Raw genomic sequence first — 3,272 nt, forward strand, 5'->3', positions numbered from 1 at the left:
GTCGAGCAATTAATTGAGTCGAGTCGATTCTGAATTGGGCTATAACCTCGCTGATCTTTGACTTCTCCAAGCTTGATGGAAAAATCACACACAACACATGTAAAGGAGAGAGTTTATTCGATCGTTAATTTTAGGGTTTCAAAGGATTAATTGATGAGGTACGCACAAACTGCTTGGATATTCCTGATCATAAAGAAAACAAAGAATATTATTAAAAATATTGACATGCAAATATTAGATGAGCGAGGTTTAAGCACAACTGAAAAATTAGCTATGTATACTAATTTTCACGCATACAATTGATTAAAACGTTCATGTATTTATCATTCTTCTATATGCTACAATTGGCTTGGCAGTAGATGCCTATAGCCATTACCACATGAGCTAAGCAATTATACGTATCAAGATGGATACATGAAATTTAACACAACCTCCTATACTATACATAATAATTAAAACAAAAAATAAAAATAAAAAAAAATTTTTTTGCAGGAATTAAAGGCAAATCGACCTCGTCACACCACTCCACACGCCTTGTTTCATAATACGAACTCTTCACATTATTAGGCCAATAACTTAACCAAACCTGCCCTCCAATTCTCCACTTCAACACACTCCCTTCCATTTCTCTGCTTAATCTCCATCCCACTCCCTCTCCATATTCACCTCTTGCAAAAACCAACCCACCCGTTTTCGTAAACGGTCTGTTCCCTCCTATATATCTATTTCTAAAGCTACTGTTGCCACCACGTCCACTCCACGTGGCCATTTCTTGACCAGTTGTGTTGTCACACAAAACTGCATCGAAAACTGCAGCGTTTCCTTCAACATCCTGGTCCCACCTCCAGTTTTTCGTCTTGGTCTTTGTCGTCATCCGCGCCCGAGCTTTCACCTTCGGAATCTTTGAATTCCCATAACTACCCTTGAGATTCCTTTGCATTTCAACTTCTCTTTCGCCGTTGTTCGTTGACCGGCCTAAGCTCAACCCAGCCACATAATTTGACCCAACTTCTGGCCCAACCCAAACCCGTATCCTTGTCGGAAAATGTCTTTCATCTGCGTATTCAACCTCTTGGTTTTTATTAAACCCTAATTCTGCCACGTGGAAGCGTAGATTATCGACACGTGCATTCACCTGAATATAACCGTCGTAGAATTCCACAGAATATTCCAGCTGAAGGACAGCCTCAAGCTGTTGGTGCGCCAAGACGTATCTTAGAACAGATTCTTTAGCTTCCATGATAGGAAACTTACCGTTATTTAGCTTATTTCCGTTGGAGTGCGTCTGTTTCATGGCGGAAATCGGCGCGTATCCTTTTAAAATCCAAAAACCCTGTGCCTCCGTGGCATAAGCGAACCTAGGATGCTGATTTGGCAGTGGTGTTAACGTCTGTAAACCTACGCCCATATCTCTTAAAATCAACCATTTTACTAAGATATACCCCAGGGTGCGCATAAAACACAGCTCCGCGTCAACGCCCACTGATTGCAAAAAGGTTCGCAGCACTGGCGCGTGCTTGTTGGTTAACGCTTCCAGGTTCGGACCCAAAATGGAATTGAAGTAAAGAGAACCAACTTCACTGGGAGCGTCAAATATACATAACCAGAACAAACGCGTGAGGAAAACTAAATTAAAGAAACTTGAGAAAGATTCCGGGGAGTGAGAGTCCATGATCCATGCAACAGGGTCAGGTTTAAGTTTTTCAAGCTGAGAACGAGGACAGGTGCTATCGTGCGCGGTAGGGGAGCGGGTGATAATTTCTTGGAGTAGCTGGAGTAACAATGGGAGGAGTGGTTTATCTGAAGAAAGAGGACACGCGTCGGAAACCCAAAGAGTCTTCTGAGGATTATCAAGGTGAAAGCCCAGAGAGCAAACTTTGAAGATCACCACCAGGTCCGAGTGGGACCCGGAGGTCATCTCAGCTCGGAGCTGAATCGCTCGAGTAGAGTCATCTTGACTCGAGGCTGAGTTCGCGAGCGTAAAGATGAGTGAAGACTCTGACTCGGCCCACTCAGTAGAGTAGGTTAGGTCACATACCCATGACCAAATATCAAGCATGGTTTGTTGGCTGTCGGATTCTTAGTTTTGGCTGTAAGTGGGTGTTTGGTTGATGGGAAAATGTGAAGAGAGTTTTCTTATGTTTGTTAGGTTTATATAATGTAAATGAGTGATGATGGAGTTGCCAACTTGGAAGTAACGCAAACCACGTATTGGAAATCATGGAACTGGTGGTTTGTAAGCCATGACTTGTGGGATTTCACTTGGGGCGGCATTAACTCCTGCGTATTTTCTTCCACTTTCTTTCTTGAATTCTTTTTGTTTCTGGTTTAGAGATTTGACGGTTTCGGGTTAGAATTTTGCATGGACAATGATAGTGGGACGTGGAATTTTGACGTTTTCTTATTTGGGGCTTACACGTGTTGGTCTGTTTACATGTTCAATTTTGAATCACAAAAAAGAAACACATAAAATAAAATACGAAATATGTCATGAATTAAAACGGGTGGTCTAGTAACTAACAGCCAAAGCTTGCATCGTCATCCTCGTCGAATAGCCATGGATTATATGAACAAAATAATGTATAATTAGAAAATAGTAGAATGAGAACTTGCTAGAAGAAGATATGAAATCATTCTATCAACATTTGAATATATATAGCTAAGTGTATTGGGGTACGTAGGTAGGTCCTCTTGGATGGCATATTCAGGAATTGTTGATATAGAATTCTGCACCAACCAACGTGATTCGATCGACATTGCCAGAATCGGAACTGATGTGTGCGTGATTAGTGAAAATCAGTAATGAATATGAACGAAATGAATAAAAGACAAAGAGATTTTTAAAGTGGCTCGGCGAGGTTAACAACCTACATCCACTAAGTTTTTTGTATTTTCGGTGAGAGCTTACAATGCAATTCTCCTTTGAAAAAATCCCCATTCCTCATCGTTCAAGAGGGTTTTTATACAAGATTTGTACAGAGAAAAAAAGCAAAATTTAAGAGATTACAATCGATCTGAATCGTAATTTCAATACCCTCGCGATTTTGTGTTGTGATTGCGCAGTGATAGCTGTTGATCAAGTCATTCCCATAATATTTGAGATCTGAAATAATCTGGAGATTGATTGAATGATTCCTTGAACTGTCCGTTACTAGCTTATGCTGGGTTGATCAATCATAGTTACTGAGCTCATTATGGGTGGAGCTATATTCTTGCGTTGGCCCGAGCTTGGCAGAAAAGCCACACACAACATCTGCCCCTAGTGTTCGATG

At 41.0% G+C, this 3,272-nt stretch overlaps 1 protein-coding gene across 1 annotated transcript; it reads right to left on the minus strand.

Annotated features, from left to right (window-relative positions):
• Positions 1–484: 484 nt before the first annotated feature.
• LOC116146972 lies at positions 485–2,287 on the minus strand (the record flags this gene model as incomplete). The annotated part of the gene is made up of 1 exon (XM_031432394.1): positions 485–2,287. A coding segment is annotated over exon 1 (1,575 nt), but the record flags the coding sequence as incomplete, so codon positions are not given.
• Between the last annotated feature and the right edge of the window lie 985 nt (positions 2,288–3,272).

The sequence above is a fragment of the Pistacia vera genome, unplaced genomic scaffold, assembly GCF_008641045.1.
Source record: "Pistacia vera cultivar Batoury unplaced genomic scaffold, PisVer_v2 Contig486, whole genome shotgun sequence".
Lineage (NCBI taxonomy): Eukaryota > Viridiplantae > Streptophyta > Magnoliopsida > Sapindales > Anacardiaceae > Pistacia > Pistacia vera.